The sequence below is a fragment of the Ictidomys tridecemlineatus genome, chromosome 3 (assembly GCF_052094955.1).
Source record: "Ictidomys tridecemlineatus isolate mIctTri1 chromosome 3, mIctTri1.hap1, whole genome shotgun sequence".
NCBI classification, from domain to species: Eukaryota; Metazoa; Chordata; class Mammalia; order Rodentia; family Sciuridae; genus Ictidomys; species Ictidomys tridecemlineatus.
Genome location: NC_135479.1, coordinates 984,207 through 1,004,430, shown reverse-complemented (window position 1 = coordinate 1,004,430; position 20,224 = coordinate 984,207). Strand labels below are relative to the sequence as shown.

The 20,224-nt window shown below is 57.2% G+C and overlaps 1 protein-coding gene across 2 annotated transcripts; it reads right to left on the bottom strand.

Annotated features, from left to right (window-relative positions):
• Nucleotides 1-124: 124 nt before the first annotated feature.
• Nucleotides 125-7,259, bottom strand: Dus1l (dihydrouridine synthase 1 like). Of its 2 annotated transcripts, XM_005332688.5 has the most exons (14): nucleotides 7,144-7,259; nucleotides 6,451-6,751; nucleotides 5,852-5,960; nucleotides 5,279-5,329; nucleotides 4,720-4,832; nucleotides 3,759-3,841; nucleotides 3,443-3,546; nucleotides 3,057-3,201; nucleotides 2,720-2,816; nucleotides 2,561-2,649; nucleotides 1,807-1,952; nucleotides 896-933; nucleotides 576-651; nucleotides 125-495 (listed from the first exon to the last, which is right to left on the bottom strand). In XM_005332688.5, exons 2-14 carry the CDS (start codon nucleotides 6,685-6,687, stop codon nucleotides 356-358), a joined length of 1,428 nt encoding a protein of 475 aa, XP_005332745.1. In that variant the 5' UTR covers nucleotides 6,688-6,751; nucleotides 7,144-7,259; the 3' UTR covers nucleotides 125-355. The 2 variants fall into 2 exon arrangements, with proteins under 2 accessions (XP_005332745.1, XP_040124251.1); XM_040268317.2 differs by lacking the exon at nucleotides 5,279-5,329.
• Between the last annotated feature and the right edge of the window lie 12,965 nt (nucleotides 7,260-20,224).

The window sequence follows — 20,224 nt, the reverse complement described above, 5'->3', positions numbered from 1 at the left end:
GTATTGCCTCTTCACTCTTTCTCAGGCTCCTAGGTCCCTGCTGGTTCTAATCATGCCCTCCTAGCCCCGGGCCTCCCTGGGTCTGGAAGGGTGGTGGCCATAGGCTGTTGGCTGTCTGCACATGTGTCTCTGAAATGATTTATTGTTCACTTTTGAACACACAAGCTGTGGATAAGGCAGGTCCAGCCTGGGCCTGCCTGGGTGCAGCATTGCCAGGTCCCAGTATGGGCCAGGGAGGATGTCGGCATGTCCTTCCATGTAAACCAGCAGGAGATTCCCTGAGTAAAGGCAGTTCCTTAAGAAGTGTCCAGGCCTCAGCTGCAGGCCCGGAGTAGGGGTGGCTCCTGCTGGCTCCTCAGGCCAGGGCACTGCCCACAACCTCAGAGAAGCCACCTGGTGCTCCAGGCCCTGTCTGTGGAGGCTCCTGCAGCCCAGGTTGGGTCCCTTTCCAAGTCAGAGACTTCTCTAATTTGGTTTTAAAAAGTAACCCGTGACCTAGAAAAGAAGAGATTGGGGGTCAGGAGGCCCAGATGCCCATTAGAGGTGGCGGGCTGACGGTGGAGACACTCCCTCACCTGGGCAATCTGCTGTCTCTCGGAAGGCTCGCTTCTTGCAGCAGCCCCGGCACAAATTGAACACACACCTGTTGCCCTGGGCACAGGAAAGCTAGTGAGGTGAGGCCAGTCATCTGGAAGCCTATGCCAGAAGCCCCATGGCCTGGACACAGCCCTGGGAATCAGCACAGAAAGGCACTGCCCCCCAGGCCAGGTCACCCCATGGCTGTCCTCCCGACTGGACAGTACCAGCCCCATAGCAGCACAGGGACCATCTGAGACAATGTTGGGGTAGCCCGCACTGCCCACCACTTCCTGGGCAGCAGGCTGCTGGGACTAACCTTTGGGTTTCCACACTGGTCACACTTTGCATATTTTGCTGGAAAAAAGAACAAAAAGAAATGCTGGTTGAATGAGAGCCAGAGATGGGCTGAGTGTCCATCTCCACAAAGCTTACTTGGGCTGCCGGGGCTCGGGGGCAAAGGATATGGGTTGGCTACGTCTGGGTAAGTAAGGGATGGTGAGCAGTCTTGTTAGAAAATAAACAGGAAGCAGGGGGGCTTCTTCCTAACAGGAAGAGCTGCCTTATCCCACCCCGACCCAGTTCTAAGGCTCTGGTGCCCTTGGCTGTGTTTCCATAGCAAGAAGGCCAAAAATCAGGAACTCAGCCCCAAGCTCTGCTCTCTGTGGCAGCTACTCAGATGTGAGCAAGCATCAGAGCATCCAGGCCCGAGAGACATTACATGGTCTGGCCTAGGTTGCTGAGAGGAGCTACATTGGGTTGAGACCTCCCAGCACAAGCTTTGAGGCCACATGGAACTGTGAATCAGGTCTTCCTGTGAGGTGGAGCATTTTCACCCAAATCTGACCTCCTTCACAGCCTGCTACAGAGACCTCAGAACACTTCCCAAGGGCTCCTGAGAGCTACTCAGGCCATCCCTGTACAAGGCTGGGGCCTACCAGTGCTCTGCTGGCCAGAGATATCCTCAGTAACCCAGTGGCCACCTGGACAACACCCAGCTGAGGACTCGCCCCACAACCTCATCTGACACATTGTAATAGATGTGCCCCCTGTCCACACCCCGCCACTCCTCCAGTACAGCACTAAACTGTGACAACTCCAAGCCCCTGGAGTGTGGGAAGGAAAGCCAGGCATCTGCTTCTGGCTCTGGAGCTGTGGACGAGAGGCAGGCAGAGAAGAGCCTCTGGGGTGGGCCTGAATGCTCCTGCCCAGCCATTGCAGGGTACTCACGTTTCAGAGATGGGTTGAAGGTCTTGTGGGGGTTTCGCAGCTGCTTCTTCTGCTTGTTCTTGGATAGGCCATCTGTGCCACCCTCCTCTTCCTCCAGGGCCCTCTTGCTACGGCCACCACTGCTTTCCTTGGTGCTCTCCTTGGGCCTGGAGAGAAAGGGCAGTGAACAGAGCCAAGGACACCCACAAGAGGTGATCATCTAGTCACAGCCACATGGGTCAGAGCCTCTTGGGGGGGTCCGAGGGTGAGGAGGGACTGGGCAGCTATGGTGGGCACTAGTGCACAGGACATATGTGAATCTACAAAGCACCCTGGCCAGCTCCATTCTCAGGGTGCCCAGGCAGGGGCTGGCCTGTGTAGGACTACAGGGGGCAGCTACATACATAAGGTGGGGTGAGTGGCTAGCACAAGGCTGGAGCCTCCCTGGGAGGGTGTCTGAACCTCAGGTGCCACCGTCTAAGCCACCAAGCCCAGGCAGGGCTGTGGCCACAAATGATAGCCTGCCTCAGCTGTAAGAGCTCAGGAAAAGTCCAGAGAATCCACGTCTTGACCCCAAGGACAAATCCCCCAGGTATAGAGGAGCTTGGGGAAGTAGCTTCTGGAACCAAATGTTCAGTGACAGCACCCTCCACCAAAGCCAGAGAGAGCAGGCGGGTCCCCAGGGGCAGCAGGTGGTACATCCGGGAAAGGTGCCTTGCTCCACACCAAGGTCCCCACGTGAGTCCCACATCCGTGGACTGGCCCAGGTGCTCACCCTGGCCGGACGCAGGGCTGGCAGATCCAGTGGAAGAAAGGCAGGTCACCAGTGGGCCTGGCTCCCTCCTCCTGCCGCGACATGTCCTCCTGCAAAGGCCCAGACCCGGTCATGACTGAGCCTGGCCACCATGGCCGGGCCCCGCAGCCCCGTACCTGCCTGGCACCGCAGCTTCAGCGCCTGGCTCACAGCAGCGATGCCCTCCAGGGTCTTCACTCTGGCGAGCTCCTCTCGAAGTTGCTGGTGCACCTGTAGCCTAAGGCAGATACCTGTCACAGGAGCTGAGCCTGCTCCTGGGCCCCAGCCACCACCCTGAGATGCACACAGGGCACAGAGCCAGTGCCTCCCACCCAGGCTCTCGCCTGCCCGCAAGCCTCTGACCCTTCAGCACCAGATTGGTGGCAAGTTGTTTTGGGAAGCCCCAAGACACTGGGGCAGGGCCCCTAGATTGATGCCTGGGCAGTCCTGCTTGGCTTCTGCCTGATGTGTGACTCACGTGTGGTGCCAAAGCTTGAAGAGGTGGGCCCGGACACAAGACAGTGGGCAGGGGTGCTGCCGCACAATGTCGAGGTACTCCTCAGCCAGCTCCCACACGGCAGGGCTCCGGCCCTCAAACAGTGCAGGGTTGTGCAGGTTGCCCTCTGCAGGCAGGAGGGAGGCAGGCCTTGTGGTGCCATCCCCTGGGCTGGGAGAGGAAAGCCTAGGACACCCTTTGGGTCACCTCCTGCTGAGGACAGGACTGACCACTTGGCTCACTGGCCAGTCACGAGTTGGAAACAGCCCAGGGAACCTAGTCTGAGAGTGCAGGCCCATCAGAGCAGACTGCCTGCTCATGAAAACAGGGCATCAAGGAAGAAGGGGGCTGAGCATCCGCCTGCTCACCTGCACTCATGACCCCCTGCACGCCTGTGTCCTGGATGCACCGCTCCACGTCCTGCAGGCACTGGATATTCCCATTGGCAAATACTGGGATAGCCACAGCCTTCCTGTAGGAAGAGAAAGGCCTGACCCTGCTGTCCCCAACAGGGCAGTGAAAGGCCCAGGAGAGACGGGGAAACAGGACCCAAACTCCACGTTTGTGGGCCTCCCACCCCAACTGGTCACAGAAAGTCAGGTGTACTGAACACCCCCAGGTGTGGAGCTGGGTTTATGCACCGCCAGGAAAGACCAGGCTGTGTTCCCCACCCCATCCACTCACCGCACAGCCTTAATGTGCTCCCAGGACGCTGCTCCTGACAGGGGCCCCTTCTGCTCCTTGGTGCGCCCGTGTACGGTCAGCAGCTAGGATAGACCAGCACCCAGCTCAACCCACTGAACCTCCAGATCAACTCCAGGGAACCCCCTCCCTCAGTTTCTCTGCTCCCTAGCCAGATAGAAAAAAAGCCGTCCTGGGCCAAAGGTGCTGTGAGCCTTGCCCTTGGGATCTTGCTCCAGGCTACACCAAGGATGCCCAATCCTGTCCAAAGTCAGACCCCACAGGAGGATTGTTAAGTTCAAGGACAGCCTCAACAACTTTGCAAGGCCCTAAGCAAGGTCTCTTAGTGAGACCTTGTCTGAAAAAAATAAATAAAGTGTTATAGGATATGGCACAGTGGTAAAGCCCCTCTGGGTTCAAGCCCCAGTACGGAAAAAAGAGCCAGTGCCCAGGCCAGGAAGAAGCAGTACCACCCAAGGTCATAGGTGTACAAGGGACCAGTGTGAGGGGGAAGGGAAGATGGGGTCTCCTGCCCAGGCCTTACCCCAAGATCACTTAGGATCCTGTCCAACCCCGGCAGTTAAGCACCTTGAAGGGCACCCTCAAGGCTGAGTCCCTCCAGCCTGCATTGGGCAGAGTTCAACATGCAGAGGACAGGGCCAGGGGACCAGATATGCCAAGAGTTGTGTGGCCCGCCTCCCTAGCCCTCCAGAGCTACTCCCATGGGGACCACACCCTAGAGCCAAGATGGCATCTGTCACAGGACTGAGCTCAGGGTGGATGTCTGGGAGTCAATGGGGTCAGGCCACTGACAAGCCCACCAGCCCCAGCACAGAAAACGCCTCACCTGAATCCTCCAAGCAAGGGCCCCAAAAGGAGGGCAGAAGCCTGTCTCACTGGAGCTTTCAGAGAGCTTGGCTGCCCCTCAGCCCTGACGCCCATGCCTGCAGGCCACAGCCCTCACCTGGCAGCCAGCCTTCTCCAGCATCTGGGCGTACCTCACAGTCTTGTCTATCTCTGGGAAGACGCGGATTTTGCACGTGACCGGAACTGAGAGTTTCTCATGGGCCAACAGAACTAGGAAGAGATATGGTTTCTGAGATCCCACTTTAGCCAGCTGAGCCCCACAGCCCAGGCCCCATGGAGTTGCATCAGCTTCCTGGAGGGCAGCTCTGGTCATCACCCAGCCATCACCCTCAGGTTACTGGGCAGGTGACCACAGCCTTTCCCTTGTCCTCACAACTTCACATGACGTGGGGCTAATGCTGAGAGACTTGGCTGTCCCACAGGGCACCGGGGCTGTGGCCAAGCAAGGGTACTCCCACACCTACTGTCTGGCTCTAAGGGGAAAGCTGGTGCAGAACAGGTGGCTCTTCACAGGCACCTCTTTCCAATAGGGAGGGTACAGCAGCCAGGAGCTGCCAGAGTGATCCAGGACACTCTGTCACACTGTCCTCTCCCGGCCCTGCAGGGCTTCTCTGGGGCTCCTTCACTTGCCCACCTGGCGGCATGCGGCCACTCACTCATGCTTTGCAGCAGGTCCCACTCCTCCTGCAGAAAGGCGCCGTAGTGCCCTGTAGGAATGAGCATGGCCTAGTGAGGCCAGGGTGCAAGCTGCCTCAGCACCCTCCCACAACGTGGCCCACAATCCCTGTCCTTCCTGCAACCACAGGCCACAAGCCCCCTGCCAGGCTGCATAAACTAATGTCAAACAATAGCTGGGCATCTGGGTGGAGCAGGGGGATGATCACAGACCCAAGCAGTGTGCCAGCATCTGACCTGGGGGCTCTATTTGCCCAGCTGCACATGCTCAAAGGACACTGTACACACATCACGTGGGCCAGGACCAGCAGTGCCTACTGAGGGGCTCAGGAAGGGAGAGGCTGAGCCCAGTGGCATGCCACATTTCTGCAGAGGCACTATCAAGGAGTAAGGAACCCTGCCTGTGCACCTATCTAGTCAGGAGAATGGCTGCCTCCATCCAGCACTGAGAAACACCAAGGGAAGGACTGCTTGTTAGCCTCAGCCGGTGCCATGATCAGAGGCAGGGCCTGGGCCCCCACAGGGCTAGCGCAAGACCCTGAACACCAACTCACCCCTTTTGGCTATCATCTGTGGGCAGCCCAAATTCAGATCAATTGCATCACAGTAATCCTGAGCCAGGAGAGCTGCCTGGACAAACACCTCAGGGTCATTGGCACAGAACTGAAAATAAGAAATATGCCCATGAGCCAAGCCAGGCTCAGGTCCCTCAGTGCCCAGGCTGCACAATCCTGTGAGGGGTTCCACTGTGACACAATGGTTGTAGTCCTGGGGTCCAGCCTTAGGAGTATCTTGGCCTACCAACATTTACAATATCCCCTCCCCACAGGAAAGTGCATTACAGATCTAGAGAATTCTCCTTGATGTGTAACAGAAGCTGCTAGTGCCGGCTTCTCCTAACAGCACAGGTCTCTGGTAACTGTTGCCAGAAGAAAGGCCTATGAGGGTGACGGGCAGCATCACGGTCACAGCATGGGCTGTGAGTTGCTCCAGTTACCCAGGGCACTCCTTCATGAGTGCCTGAGCCAGCTCCAAGGGAGGGGTAAGCCTCTGGGAGGTGCACCTGGAGGATGAGCTCAGCCACAGGTGTCTGGCTGCTGGGACTAGCCAGTGTGAAGGGTACTTCACCGCTGGGGACGTGGTTGCTGCCCACCTGCACTATGAGCGGCCTGTCCTCAGGACACACTTCGCAGTACAGGTTCTCCTTCCGGTAGTTGGCGTCCCGGACAAAGACCTGGGCATGCAGCATAGGAGTGTAGCAGAGCTGTGCCCCATGGCGGCGGCTCAGCAGCCTCCAGGCCAGCTCGCTCTGATCCACCATGGGCGCCACCACATGGCGAGCGCCCCCCAGGGTGCGGCTCCAGAACTCGAACCCCTGCAGCTTGGGCATCACGTCCTCACGGAGGGGGGCACCAGGCTCCGCCCCAGCCTGGGAGCCCAGAACAGGGCCAGACCTGGGGAGAGAGGCGGGCTCAGCCTCGGCCTGAGCTCAGTGCAGAGCGAGAGGCGGTGGGCACGGGCTCTCTGAGCGGTGACCCGTCTCCTCAACCAGCGCTGGGCCCGGGAACCACCTCCAGCAGGGACCCCGGCCCATCCTCGCCCTCCTCGGCCCTAGTATTCCACGCTGCCTGGCTGGGCCGTGTGGAGGGGGACGGGCAGTCTGGACAGCGCCCCGGGGCAGGGCCTCCCGCCCGGCTCTGTCCGGCTGTCCGCGGCCGCCGGGGAGGCCCGCGACGGAGCGCCTTGGGGGACTGGCTTCCGGCACCGCCGGGAGCCGACCAGCCCGGGGTTCAACGCGGGCCAGCGCCAGGACGCGCTCCGAGCAGGCCGCCGCGCCCTTCCTTACCGCGGCACCACCAGGAAGACCCGCTGGAACGCGGCCGGCGCCCGAGCTCCGTCAGACTGCGCCGCCGCCGGAAGTGCCGCGCCGGAAGCGCGCCGCCGGGCGCTCCGGGAGGCCCGCGGTGTAGCAAGAAACACGGCCTCGGAAACCGCACCTGGCGCCGAGGGGCCCGAGCTGAGCGGATGTCGGCGGGAGTTCTTTCTAAGGTCCCCGGGAACCCGGCGGGAACCGGTCAACGCACCAAGCACCTCGGGAGAGAAAACGTCCTTCTCCGGGCGTCTCCCAGTTCCGGTCGGCCTCCGCTCCCCGGCACCCCAGCTCCTCGGCACCCCAACTCCCTAGCTCCCCTCTCTTCCCTCTCTCCTGCTCCGCGTCTCCCCAGCTCCCCGTGTTCCCAGCTCCCTGTCTCCCCTCTCCCCTGCTCCCCGTCTCCCCTCTCCCCCCTCTCCCCTCTCCCCCTCTCCCCTCTCTCCCCCTCTGCCATCTCTCCCCTCTCCCCCCTCTCCCCCATCTCCCCCTCTGCCCCTCTCCCCTCTCCCCCCCCCTCCCCTCTCCCCTCTCTCCCCCATCTCCCCCTCTGCCCTCTCTCCCCTCTCCCCCCCCTCTCCCCTCTCCCCCCTCCCCCCTCTCTCCCCCCTCTCCCCCTCTGCCCTCTCTCCCCTCTCCCCCTCTCCCCCTCTGCCCTCTCTCCCCTCTCCCCCCCCTCTCCCCTCTCCCCATCTCCCCTCTCTCCCCCTCTCCCCCTCTGCCCTCTCTCCCCTCTCCCCTCTCTCCCCCATCTCCCCCTCTGCCCTCTCTCCCCTCTCCCCCCCCTCCCCTCCTCCCCATCTCCCCTCTCTCCCCCTCTCCCCCTCTGCCCTCTCTCCCCTCTCCCCCCTCTCCCCCTCTGCCCTCTCTCCCCTCTCCCCTCTCTCCCCCCTCTCCCCATCTCCCTCTCTCCCCCCTCTCCCCCTCTGCCCTCTCTCCCCTCTCCCCCCTTTCCCCTCTCCCCATCTCCCCTCTCTCCCCCCTCTCCCCCTCTGCCCTCTCTCCCCTCTCCCCCCTCTCCCCCTCTGCCCTCTCTCCCCTCTCCCCCCCCTCTCCCCTCTCCCCATCTCCCCTCTCTCCCCCTCTCCCCCTCTGCCCTCTCTCCCCTCTCCCCCTCTCTCCCCCATCTCCCCCTCTGCCCTCTCTCCCCTCTCCCCCCCTCTCCCCTCTCCCCATCTCCCCTCTCTCCCCCTCTCCCCCTCTGCCCTCTCTCCCCTCTCCCCCCTCTCCCCCTCTGCCCTCTCTCCCCTCTCCCCTCTCTCCCCCCTCTCCCCTCTCCCCATCTCCCCTCTCTCCCCCCTCTCCCCCTCTGCCCTCTCTCCCCTCTCCCCCCTCTCCCCTCTCCCCATCTCTCCTCTCTCCCCCCTCTCCCCCTCTGCCCTCTCTCCCCTCTCCCCTCTCTCCCCTCTCCCTCTCTCCTCCCTCTCCCCCCTCTCCCCCTCTGCCCTCTCTCCCCATCTCCCCTCTCCCCATCTCCCCTCTCCCCTCTCTCCCCCCTCCCCCCTCTCCCCTCTCCCCATCTCCCCTCTCTCCCCCCTCTCCCCCCTCTCCCCCTCTGCCCTCTCTCCCCTCTCCCCTCTCCCCCCCTCTCCCCCCTCTCCCCTCTGCCCTCTCTCCCCTCTCCCCTCTCCCCCCTCTCCCCCTCTCCCTCTCTCCCCCCTCTCCCCTCTCCCCCCTCTCCCCTCTCCCCATCTCCCCTCTCTCCCCCCTCTCCCCCTCTGCCCTCTCTCCCCTCTCCCCCCTCTCCCCCTCTGCCCTCTCTCCCCTCTGCCCTCTCCCCCCTCTCCCCTCTCCCCCCTCTCCCCCCTCTCCCCCTCTGCCCTCTCTCCCCTCTCCCCTGCTCCCCGTCTCCCTCTCCCCCCTCTCCCCCCCTCCCCCTCTGCCCTCTCTCCCCTCTCCCCCCTCTCCCCCCTCTCCCCTCTCTCCCCTCTCCCTCTCCCCATCTCCCCTCTCTCCCCCCTCTCCCCCTCTGCCCTCTCTCCCCTCTCCCCCCTCTCCCCCTCTCCCCCTCTGCCCTCTCCCCCCTCTCCCCCTCCCTCTCTCTCTCCCTCTCCCCCCTCCCCCCTCCCCTGCTCCCCGTCTCCCCTCTCCCCCTCTCCCCTCTCCCCCCTCTCCCCTCTCCCCCCTCTCCCCTCTCCCCCCTCTCCCCTCTCTCCCCCCTCTCCCCCTCTGCCCTCTCCCCCCTCTCCCCCCTCTCCCCCTCTGCCCTCTCTCCCCTCTCTCCTGCTCCCGGTCTCCCCTCTCCCCTGCTCCCCATCTCCCCTGCTCCCCGTCTCCCCTGCTCCCCGTCTCCCCTCTCCCCCCTCTCCCCTCTCTCCCCTCTCTCCCCCCTCTCTCCTGCTCCCCGTCTCCCCTCTCTCCCCTCTCCCCTGCTCCCCAGCTCCCCAGCTCCCCAGCTCCCTGTCTCCCCAGCTCCCTGTCTCCCCAGCTCCCCCATCTCCCCTTCTCCCCTGCCCCCCCTTGCTCCTCTTCCTGCTGTCCTAGTGCCCTTGGGTCCATTCCTTCCTGCCTTGTTTTGACCCAGACCTACTCACACTCAGGGATGATAGGAAGAATGTGGAGCTGAAGACACTGGAGAGTCAACCAAAGTTGAAACAAGTTTTTCAGAGCTCATCTGACCAAAGGCAGCAGCTTCTTAGAGCTTATCTGACTAAAGGCACCAGACACTTGCAAGGAAATTTGGGAATCAGATGGCCACTAGAGGGGGCTGGGGTTGCAGCCTTGCCCAGCTTGTGTGAGGCACTGGGTTCTGTTCTCAGCACTGCATATTAATTAACTAATAAACCAAAAGTCCACCAACAACTAAAAAAAAACAAAAGAAAAGATGGCCACAGGACCTGCCACAGCTGCCTATGATCCCCTGCAGAGTCTCTGGGTCTGGGAAGCCAGCAAAGGAGGAGGTCCCAGGCTTGAACCTAAAGGCTGCTGAGCGGGAGCCTTGTGCAGGGTAAAGCTGCGAATGGACTTTTGAGGGCATCTGCCGCCCACACTCAGAGCCATCAGAAAATGGTGCCAGCCTTACTGGGTCAGGATCTTTAAGTATAATTGCACTAGCCTGTGCTGGCCCAGGAGGCCACCCTGGTCAAACACTGCAGAGCAGACAGACTCACACACAATTCATCCAGGCATGTTACTCAACAAGAAAAGAACAACACTTGATGGGAAGGAGAGGGAATTAGAATCCAGAGTTTCTATGGTATATTCTCTATCTTTTTTTTTTTTTTTTAGAGAGAGACAGAATTTTTTAATATTTATTTTTCAGTTTTTGGTGGACACAACATCTTTGTATGTGGTGCTGAGGATCGAACCCGGGCTGCGCGCATGCCAGGCAAGCGCGCTACCACTTGAGCCACATCCTCAGCCCCTCTATATTCTCTAAAGTGCCCAGTGATCAATTACAAAATAAGGGCTTGGAAAAAATCAAGGCTGGCAAATCTCCACCCCGTCAGCTCAGGACTGACTTCCTCAACAAGACTCCTAAAGCACAAGATCAAGAATCAATAAATGGATGGAATCAAACTAAAAAGCCCTCAAAGCAAAGGGAATAATCAAGAATGTGCAGAGCACCTACAGAATGGGAGAACATGTTTGCCACCTGCACCTCAGATAGGGCATTAATGTCCAAGATGCATGAAGAATTCAAAAAAATTGACATCATGGGGCTGGGACTGTGGCTCAGAGGTGGCGCGCTCGCCTAGCATGCGTCAGGCACTGGGTTTGATCCTCAGCACCACATAAATGTAAAATAAAGATATGTGTCTACCTGAAACTTAAACATTTTTTAAAAATCAACATCAAAACAACAAATAACCCAATCAATAAATGGGCAAAGGAACAAAATGGGCACTTCGTAGAAGGAGGAATATAGTCAGTCAACCAACATGAAAAAAATGTTCAACATCTCTAGCTATTAGAGAAGTGCAAATTAAAACTTTCATCTCACTCCAGTCAGAATGGCAATTATCAGGAATACAAGTAACAATAATTGTTGGTGAGGATGTGGGGAAAAGGCACACTCGTACATTGTTGGTGTAACTGCAAACTCGTGCAACTACTCTGGAAAGCAGTATGGAGATTCCTCAGAAAACTTCGAATGGGGGTGGGGGGCTGGGGTTGTGGCTCAGAGGTAGAGCACTCACCTAGCATACATGAGGCACGGGGTTCGATCCTCAGCACCTCATAAAAAAATAAAGATTTGTGTCCACCTATAACAATAAATGTTAAAAAAAAGAAAGAAAACTTAGAATGGAACCACCATTCGATCTAGTTATTCCACTCCTTATTCCATACCTAAAAGATTTAAAATCAGCATACTACAGTGATGCAGCCACATCAATGTTTATAGCAGTTCAATTCACAGTAGTTAACCAATCTAATCTAGGAGGCCTTTAATAGATAAATGGATAAAGAAAACATGGTACATGTACCTAATGGAATAGTACTCAACTGTAAAGAAGAATAAAATCATGGCATTTGCAGATAAATGGAAGGAACTGGAGACTATTTTGCTAAGTGAAATAAGCCAATCCCCCAAACCCAAGGCTGAATGCTCCCCTGATATGCTGATGCGCCTCACAATAGGCAGGCGGAGTGGGGTGGGGAGGGGAGTGGTAGTTGCCAGATTGGACTGGAGGAATGGGAGGGAGGGAGGGGGCTGGGAGCAGGAAGACAGCAGAAGGAAGTGGACATCACTCTCCTGAGTTCAGGTATGAACACGTGACCAGTGTGACCCACATGGCGTACAACCAAAAGAATAGCAAGTCGCTCTCCATGCATAGACGATACGTCAAAGCACACTCTATTGCCATGGGTAACAATGGCAAGAAAAAGTCTCTTTAAAAAAATCAGGGCTGGGGGCCAGGCGCTGTGGCCCACACCTATAATCCCAGGGCTTGGCAGGCAGAGGCTGGAGGATCTCCAGTTCAAAGCCAGCCTCAGCAATTTAGTGAGGCGCTAAGCAACCCAGCGAGACCCTGTCTCTAATAAAATAGGGCTGGGGTGTGGCTCAGTGCCCCTGAGTTCAATCTCTGGTACCCTCCCCCTAAAAAATCAGGGCTGAGATGTAACTCAGTGATAGACCACATGCCTGGTGTGCCTGAGGCCCTGGGTTCCATTTCCAGCACCACAGGGAAAAAGTTCAATCAAATCATGAAACATGTAAAGAAAGGAAAAGGCATAGACCAAGCTCGGGAAAGAAAGTGACGTCCAGAAGCCGTCGCTGAGGGTTCAGAGCAGCAGTTACATCCAGGACTGGGGATAGATCCCAGGGTCCTGCATGGGCCAGGCGAGCACTCTACCGCTGAGCTACAACCCAGCCCCTAAAGAAGTCCTTTTAAAAAAAAATAATGTTAACTGTAGATGGACACAATATCTTCATTTAATTAATGAATTTATTTTCACGTGGTGCTGAGGATCGAACCTCACAAACGCACTACCCCTGAGCCACAACCCCAGCCCCCAGAGACGTTTTTAAGATGTGTGACAACCTGCGTCACTGCGTCTGATGGAGAAGGGCTCCCCAGCTGCTCTTGTTCAGGAGGAGATCTGCCTGTACTGGCTCCCGACTGACCCAGGCCTGGCCTATACCTGCCTGGCCATTGCTCTGGGACAGGGAGCCCAGCTTAGTGTCCCCCAGGAAACAGCCTGTGGTCGCCCTTGGCTCTTGAGATGGAAGATGCGACCTGCGGTGCTTCCCACGGAGCCACATCCCCAGCCTTCTTATTTTGAGACAGGGTCTCACTCAGTTGCCCAGGCTGTCCTCAAGCCTGTGATCCTGACTCAGCCTCCTGATTTTCTGGGGTCACAGGTTGGCACTCACACACCGAGCCACATTCCCAACTCTTGTTTCATATTTTGTTTTGAGACAGGGTCTTACTGAATTGCTTAGGGCCTCCCTAAGTTGCTGAGGCCGGTTTTGAACTTGCAGTCCTCCTGCCTCAGCCTCCCCGACTGCTGGGATAACAGGTGTGCCCCACTGCACCAGCTACAATGCAGTGTTTTCTGTGTGTTTACAACAGCTATTATGGGCTCATTTCCTACCTCATTCTCATTGTTAGCCTGTGGGGAGCCATGCTGAGTGACCACGCCTTCCAGTCCTGATGCATCAGGATCTGAAAGATCACTGCCGTGTGGCGCGGTAGGGCCATTAGTGCCGTGACTGGGGACTCGGTCTTCTCCCCCACTCGGACAGCAAGGCCAGTTGTCTGAGGAGGCACACCTGGGGCAGAGCTTCACTCACCTGTGCTTTCCTAATCCTCCTACCCCTTGCCCTGTTTGGGATAGAGTGTTCCATGGAAACGCCCTTTGTGTGTCCCCTTCTCTTGCTCTGCCCTTGGGTGTGGCCTTCCTAGGTGTCAGTCAACCTGCTGACAGTGGACATCAGGAAGCTGGACTCAGCCCCCCAAACCTGACCCCCTGCCTCATTTGAATGGCTTCTCCCCAATAAAAGGGGTCAGCGTGTTCTCTCTCTCTCTCTCTCTCTCTCTCTCTCTCTCTCTCTCTCTCTCCCTCTCCCTCTCCCTCTCTCTCTCTCCAGACCCCTAAGGTCAGAGGAGCAGCCACAGGACCACAGGGAAAGGTGTCTCTTGTGTGGTTCCTTCATACAGCCCCGTTGGTTCGCTGGAGTGACTTGTTTTAGTTGTGAGGATCGCGACGAGTCTGAATGGTGTCTGTTGCTTTTGACAAAGCTCTGGGAATGATGTGCCCTCGTCCCCGTCCCCCTGGGGAGAACAGGGAGCTGCCTGGCCCTCCCGGGCATAGCAGGCCTGCGCTGCTTCTGAGCTGGCACAGGCTGGGGATGGGGCACCTGTGCTCTTCTCTGCCTGCCTCTCCTGGGCCCTGGGGCTGGTTCTGGGGCTGAGCTGCACCCTCTCCCCAGAGGGGACCAGGCGGGGAGGAACCCCCGGCCTCTCAGCTGCTCCTGCCACACAGAACCAGAGCAGGAAATGCCCCGTGGGAGCCCTTGAGGAGGTGGCCATGCTCGCTGCCCCACCGGGCCCTGGGCTTCTGCCAGCTGGGCAGGCGCAAGGGAGTGATCCACAACAGATGCCCCGACTCTGTCCTGCCGGGATCAGGTGGACTTTCCTGAAGAGTGTCTCCAGAGACCCTTCCAACTGAACCGGCTCTGGGCTGGGGCTGGCCGCGATGGAGCAGGGGCCCTGCCTGCACAAGGCCTTAGGGCATCTCTGAGGGGGCTGCTCTGTTGGGGATGAGCTCAGCTCCCGGGCCACCTCTGAGGAAGAGGGGGTCCCCTTTGGTGCTTCACAGGGACGCTCTGGCCCTGAGCTGGGCCAGTGCTCTCCTGTCGGGTCACCCCTGCCGCGGCGCAGTGCGCTTCTCAGGGAGCCACGTTTTATTTTCTGGGTGGCACTTAGACCCAGGCTGTCCCCCTGGCTTTAGGCCCCTTCCACAGACCAGGGTGAGAGTGAGTGGTGTGAATGCCCACACGGGAGTGTGTGAGCATGTGAGATTGTGTATGTGGGTCAGTGTGAGTGTGTCATGTGTGAGTGTATGTGAGAATGTGTGTGAACGTGTATGTGAGCATGTGTGTGATTGTATTTCAGTGTGTGTGAACGTGTATGAGCATGTGAGTGTGGGTGAATTGTGTTGGTGTATGGGCATATGTATCTGTGTGAGACAGTATGAGTTTCAGTGTGTTAGTGTGTGTGTGAGCGTGTTTGTGTGAGCGTGTGTGTAAATGTGTGTGAAAGTACATGTGAGTATGTGAGCGTGTATATGTGAGTGCATTGTGATCATGTGTGTGTAGCCTATGTGTGTGTGAACAAGTTACTGTATGAGCATGTGTGAGTGTGAGCATGTATGTATGTGTGTGAGCGAGTGTGTGAGGAAGTTTGTGTGTGAGCATGTGTAATCATGTGAGCATGTGTATGAATGTGTGTGAACATGTGTTTGAGTTTGTGTGAGCAAGTGTGTGAGCTTGTGAGCATGTATGTGTGTGAGCAAATGTGAGTGTGAGCATGTGTGAGAGTGCATGTGTGTGAGTCGTGTATATGAGTGTATTGAGTGTAATCATGTGAATGTGAGGAGTGTGTGTGAGCCTGTGTGTGAACAAGCTAGTGTTTGAGTGTATGTGAGCATGTGTGTATGTGTATGTGTGAGCAAGTTTGTGGACATGTGTGTGAGAGTGCATGTGTGTGGAGCATGTGTAAGCATATGAGCATGTGTATGAATGTGTGAGCATGTGTGTGAGCTAGTATGCGTGAACATGTTTGTATGAGTTTGTGAGCAAGAGTGTGTGAGCTTGTGTGTGAGGGTGCGTGAGTGTGTGTATGAGCACATGTGAACGTGTGTGTGATTGTAAATTTGTGATTGTGTGTGAGCATGAGCATGTGTGTGAGCAAGTGAGCAAGTGTGTGAGCATATGTGTGAACTGTGTGAGCGTGGGTGCATGAGTGTGTTTGAGCATGGGTGAGTGTGGGTGTGAGTGTGCATGTGTGTGTGAGAGTGAGCATGTGTGAGCATGTGTGTGAGCATGTGTGTGTGCATGTGTGTGAGTGTTCAAGTGTGTGAGAATGTGAGTGTGCATGTGTGTGAGAGTGAGCATGTGTGAGCATGTGTGTGAGCATGTGTGTGTGTTCAAGTGTGTGAGAATGTGAGTGTGCATGTGTGTGAGAGTGAGCATGTGTGAGCATGTGTGTGAGCATGTGTGTGTGTTCAAGTGTGTGAGAATGTGAGTGTGCATGTGTGTGAGAGTGAGCATGTGTGAGCATGTGTGTGTGCATGTGTGTGAGTGTTCAAGTGTGTGAGAATGTGAGTGTGCATGTGTGTGTGAGAGTGAGCATGTGTGAGCATGTGTGTGTGCATGTGTGTGAGTGTTCATGTGTGTGAGAATGTGAGTGTGAATGTGTGTGAGAGTGAGCATGTGTGAGCATGTGTGTTTGAGCGTGTGTGTAAGCATGTGCTTCAGTGTGTGTGTGGGCATGTGTGTGGGCATGTGTGTGGGCGCGTGTGTGGGCACGTGAGCGTAGGTACCCCTAATTCCTCGGCTTAACCCTCGCTGAAGCTGCGCTCGGCTCCTGGTCCTCCCTCCTTCCTACCCCGCACGCTCAGGCTCCTTCACTCTTGGACCTGGGACAGGGGCACACGCGTGTGCAGCTCCTCCCGCTCCAGACCCAAGGCACTTGCACTCAGCCGCTAGCGGTTTGCTAGGGTCTGCAGGACGCCCTGGGCCGCGTGCAGACCTTCCCGCCGCAGTGGAAGCGCTTTCTGCTTGGAGCTGTGGCTGGGGGTACACGCCAGCCCGCCATCGCTGGTCGCCTGGCAGACTGGCCACCAGCAAAGCCTCAGTGCCTGCCCCTCGCCTCCCCGGAGGAGGTGGGGACCTGGAACTGTGTCAGCGCGTGCTGGGCTGGGGCTGTGCTGGCCAGCCCCTTCTCATGAGAGGCCACTCGCTTGGCCTGCAGGGGTCCGAGGCTTGGGCTTGCGGGCTGTCCGGGTGCAGTTAACACTGGGCAGCCAGCCACGTGGACGCCCTGCCCGGCCGCCCTCCCCGCCGCGTCGGGCCTCCCTGGGACAGCCTTCCCGTCTGGCCTGGCTGCTTAGAATTATTCTGAGCGTCCCTGGAGCTGCGTGTGCCCCTGCGCAGGCCCACAAAGGCCGCCCACCCAGTCCACAGGCTGGACGCTGACGTCAGATGGGCCTGTGGGCACAGGTGTCCATCCGCGTGGCGGGAACCGGGAGTGCACCGCTGGGGGGCAGTAGAGGGTCCACTGTGCCTCTCCAGAGGCCGCAGCTGTGGAGGGGGGCATTTTAATCGGGACTGTGCCCATGTTGGCATCTTGCTTCTTTTTCCCTTTTCTTTCTGGTGCTCGTGTGGTACCCAGGGTGCCCTCCCTCTGGGCTACATCTCCAGCCCTTTAGTTTATTATTAACAGGGCCTCTCTAGGTTGCTGAGGCTGACCTGGAACTTGCGATCCTCCTGCCTCAGCCTCCCCAGTAGCTGGGATTAGAGGCCTGTGCCATGGTGCCAGCTAGTTCTTAAATTTTTATGCTATTGTAAATGGTGTTGCATTTTTTTTTCCCCTTTGAGATGGGTTTCACTGTATTGCCCTGACTGGCTTCAAAATCCCACTGAGTTTGCTTTTTAAAATATCAATTTCCACTTGAGCTCTGTTCAGTGGCACATGCCTGTGATTCCAGTGCCTTGGGAGGCTGAGGCAGGAAGATTGCAAGTTCGAGGTCAGCCTGGGAGACTCAGTGAGGCCCTGTCTCATGATAAAACATAAAAAGAGCTGGCTCACTGTGGAGCACCCTGTAGTGAAACATGGCTCTACTGATGATGATGGTGACCGTGGTAACAGAATTTGTCAGGTCTCGGTGTCATGGTAATGCTGGCCTCATAGGGTTGCGAATCATTTCCTTACTGTGAAGTACACTGTGTCCTTTTCCAAATTTGCATGTTGGACCTCTAACTCCCGCCATGACCGTATTTGGAGACAGGGTTTATAAGGAGATGATAAGATAACACGGTTACAGTAGGCCCCAGTCTGAAAGGATTGATGTCCTTATAAGAAGAGGAATAAGCCGGGCACAGTGGCACTTGTTTGTGGCCCCAGCTCCTTGGCAGGCTGAGGCAGGAGGATCGAGAGTTCCAGGCCAGCCTGCGCAATTTAATGACCCTCTTTCAAAATGAAACATGGGGGGACTGGGGTCACAGCTCAGTAGTAGACCTCCTCTGGGTTTAATTCCAGGCCCCCAGAAGAAAAGGGGGTGTGAAGGGGTGCCGCTGCTGGGCGGCACAGTCTGCAGTCCCCGGAGAGGTGGGGGGTCCAGCCCAGGACCTTCCCTGACCGTCCTCCTAGCAGTTCTGTTTGAGGATGCGTACCCAGAAAACCGAAGCAGGGCCCCGGTGCCTGTGCACGCACTCGCGGGGTGGGCCAGCACCGCTGACGCAGGAGGGCGGCCCAGCCTGGGGGCGCAAGGCCAGCCAGGGCAGCACAGCCAGATCCCAACTCAAAACAACAATGGACAAGGGCAGGCTTTGCTCTCCGTCCACCCAGCGGGCACATGGCGAGAAGGTGGACCCTGCAAGTGGGGAGAGTCCCACCAGGAGCGCTGTCAGCGGAGACCCCAAGCTGCCCAGCTCCGGCGTGCTGCAGCAGGAGCCCGGCCGGTGGGCAGCACTTCTCCTGAGTGCCTGCTGGACGGCAGCCGGCCTGGCGTCTCTCTGGGAGGGCCTGAACTGCACCTGTCTGTCCTTTGGTAGATGCAGGGTACCTGGGTTTCTGTTTCTTCCTCGCTGGGTAGCTTTTGGGGGATGGAGTGACCGCCCGTCCGCGCTCCCCGTCCTTTGAGTCGTTCATGACCTCCCGTACTGTCCTCCTGTCTTCTCTTCTTCCCAGTTCAGCCTGATTGAAGAATCATGAATGACTTGCCTTCTCCAAGACATATTTCAAGGTTTTGCTGGTCTCCTGATGTTCTTCTGTCCTTTATGGAATTGCTTTTCACTCTGACCTAGAATACCCCTTTCTTCTGCTTACTTTGGGTTCATTTGTTCTTCTTTTCAGTTTCCTAAGGGAGAATTTGTGTTCCTTAATTTGAGATATTTCTTTTTCTATATGGGCCTTTAGTGCTACAAAATTCCCCAAATGTGCTTCAGCTGTATCCCACAAATTTTGGTGTGCCATGTTTTTGTTTTAATTTCCATTCATCTCAAGACATCTTCTTTTTTCTTTTCTTTTTTTTTTTGAGGGGGCACCAGGGATTGAACTCAGGGACACTCGACCACTGAGCCACGTCCCCAGCCCTATTCTGTATTTTATTTAGAGACAGGGTCTCACTGAGTTGCTTAGCGCCTGGCTTTTGCTGAGGCTGGCTTTGAACTTGTGAGCCTCCTGCCTCCGCCTTCTGAGCTGAGGAGTGCTCAGTGCCTGACTGACACACTTTCAAAAATCTTTTGATTTCCTCTTAGACTCAGGGTTATTCAAAAGCGTATGTGGTTTCTAAATATTTGAGGCTATTCCAGACAACTTTTTGCTTTATTCAATTGAGTGACAATATTTAAGGTAAATCATTTTTAACTTACTGAGACTGCTTTTATGACCCAGAAGAAAGTCTGCTTCTCCTTCAACCTGCAGTTCTGTTCCCTGAGACTGAAGTCCCGATAGAGTGGCATAGGAGCAGGGAGGCAGTACCTTTGGGTCCACTGACACTTGTTCCATCACCGATCGATGCTCTGCACCCCTGGTAACAGCTCTCTTTGGAATCAGCCATCCCGGCAGGTGCCAGAACCTCATTCCCCTTCTGTGGCTGGGGCTGCCATGTGCAGAGGGCGCTGCTGCCTGCCGCGTCTGTGGTGGGCGCGGGGCTGTTCCACCTTTTGGCTGTGACGAAGGTCCATGCTGTGAGCACGGTGCCTGTCTGGGTTCCACCCACCCAGGCCTGGAATTGACTCCAAGTGGGGGTCTTCCAAGGCACCAGTGGTTTCCACAGCAGATCCCCAGCCAGCGGGAGGGTAGAGACTCCCCATGTCCTCAGTGCTCACCTCCTGCAGGAGGGTAGGGACTCCCCATGTCCTCAGTGCTCACCTCCTGCAGGAGGGTAGGGACTCACCATGTCCTCAGTACTCACCTCCTGCAGGAGGGTAGGGACTCACCATGTCCTCAGTACTCACCTCCTGCAGGAGGGTAGGGACTCCTCCTCCATGTCCTCAGTGCTCACCTCCTGCAGGAGGGTAGGGACTCCTCCTCCATGTCCTCAGTGCTCACCTCCTGCAGGAGGGTAGGGACTCCCCCGTGTCCTCAGTGCTCACCTCCTGCAGGAGGGTAGGGACTCCCCATGTTCTCAGTTCTCACCTCCTGCAGGAGGGTAGGGACTCCCCATGTCCTCAGTGCTCACCTCCTGCAGGAGGGTAGGGACTCCTCCGTGTCCTCAGTGCTCACCTCCTGCAGGAGGGTAGGGACTCCCCATGTCCTCAGTGCTCACCTCCTGCAGGAGGGTAGGGACTCCCCATGTCCTCAGTGCTCACCTCCTGCAGGAGGGTAGGGACTCCCCATGTCCTCAGTGCTCACCTCCTGCAGGAGGGTAGGGACTCCCCATG

Bases quoted from the DNA above. Each gene is read 5' to 3' on its own strand.
- Dus1l (XM_005332688.5), bottom strand. From the start codon at position 6,687: ATGCCCAAGCTGCAGGGGTTCGAGTTCTGGAGCCGCACCCTGGGGGGC. The intron at 4,833-5,278 runs GTGAGTGGCCGC...ATCTCTTCCTAG, and splicing joins GGACCTGCTGCAAAGCATGA to TTCTGTTGGCCCATGAGAAA. The intron at 652-895 runs GTTAGTCCCAGC...TCCTGTGCCCAG, and splicing joins ACCAGTGTGGAAACCCAAAG to GGCAACAGGTGTGTGTTCAA.